The 1,565-nt window shown below is 49.9% G+C and overlaps 1 protein-coding gene across 1 annotated transcript; it reads right to left on the bottom strand.

Moving 5' to 3' along the window:
* Positions 1-408: 408 nt before the first annotated feature.
* KCNE1 (potassium channel, voltage gated subfamily E regulatory beta subunit 1) lies at positions 409-807 on the bottom strand. The gene has a single exon (XM_012657365.1). It carries the CDS (start codon positions 793-795, stop codon positions 409-411), a length of 387 nt encoding a protein of 128 aa, XP_012512819.1. The 5' UTR covers positions 796-807.
* Between the last annotated feature and the right edge of the window lie 758 nt (positions 808-1,565).

Genomic DNA, 1,565 nt, shown 5'->3' with positions numbered 1-1,565 from the left:
TGTCCCAGCACTGGGAAGGGGGACAAAGGAAGTGGAGGGGACATTCTTTCCTTTTTAAGGATTACTTGGACATTGTAGTCATTACTTCCACATCTATTAACCAGGACTCAGTCACATGACCTTGCTAGCTGCAAGGGAGTCTGGCAAATGCAGCTATTATTATTAGAGGCCACATGATCAGGGATTCTGCTAAATTTAGCAAGGCAGGGACAGATGGTGGGGAATAATTGAAAGTCTATTATAGAAGGAATGTGATTTCAGAAAAATAGTGTCATGAATCCACCTCTCTCCCCTTACAAAGGCTAAAGAAAATCAATGGTAACCATACAATAAAGAATAGGAGAGGCATGTGATTAGAAAAATCAGATTGTCAGGGGGGATTTGTCCAGTTTTAGCCAGCTGTGGGGTTCATGTTGAAGGCTTCACCTCGGGAAGGTGTGTGCTGGGTTGCTCTACAGCCAACTGGTTTTCAAAGACATAACATGCTCTGTAGCTCTCTAGCACCCGGGCCCGGACGTACGCCTTGTCCTTCTCCTGCCAGGCGTCTGACTCAATGTACACGTTGAATGGGTCGTGCGAGTGCTCCAGTTTCTTCGAGCGGATGTAACTGAGCATGATGCCCAGGGTGAAGAAGCCAAAGAAGCCAAGCACCATGAGGATGTAGAGTGCCGCCAGCTCACTGTCATCGCGGGAAGACCTGCGGGCCAGGCCAGACACGTTGCTGCCCTGCTGAACTGTCTCCTGCCACAGCTTGGTCAGGAAGGGCGTCACGGCTGTGGCATTGGACAAGATCATCCTGAGCTTCAAGATTCCTGGACAGCGAACTTCCAGACAAGCTTCTTAAAAGAAAAATTGCAATCAAAAATCAAAAAGTGCAATTTGGCCAAAACCTACACACATGCGCACACACATATACATAGCTTTTTTTAAGATCTCATGTGAGAGAGATAAGTTGACACACTCCTTGGTCCATGGCATGTGCCATCTTGGGTCTGCAACGCCCTCTCTTGATGTGATCAATTGATACATTGATCCTCTCGAGCTGCTCTGTGTGAGCGCTTCCTTGCTTCCAGCACCATGTGGAACCCATGGCGAACACCCACTTCTTTTCTCTGTCCACTGCTCCAGAGATGGACACTGGCCACTAACTCCACAAACAAGGGGAGACAAACATCCTCATTCTCAGCCCCCTATGGACCCGAAAGAATCCTGCGTTTCACACAACTCGTTCTTGGTGCTCACATGACCAGTCAGATGAGGTGCTCTTGGGCGACCTTGGAGGTGCTGCACAAGGGCTGGTCTATTTCACCACGGAGCCCGTGTCTACGGGCAGCTGTGCTCATGTGAATGGAAAACCCACCCCATCCCACAGCAGACTTTGGAATGTCTCTGGGGAGATTTCACATCGGGCTCCCCTTGAAGGGCCGGCATTACAGCTTGTGCTGTGTCTGCCTCCTCCTGCCCCCCGCTCTCCCCCGAATGGCTAGCCTGGCCAGGCAGAAAGTGACATTTTCTCCATCACTTTCATCTCGATGTCACCAGCCCTGAATACACATAATGGGCCT

The sequence above is a fragment of the Propithecus coquereli genome, unplaced genomic scaffold (genome assembly GCF_000956105.1).
Source record: "Propithecus coquereli isolate 6110/MARCELLA unplaced genomic scaffold, Pcoq_1.0 Scaffold54, whole genome shotgun sequence".
In the NCBI taxonomy this organism is placed as follows: domain Eukaryota; kingdom Metazoa; phylum Chordata; class Mammalia; order Primates; family Indriidae; genus Propithecus; species Propithecus coquereli.
This window is presented reverse-complemented; position numbering and strand designations above follow the sequence as displayed.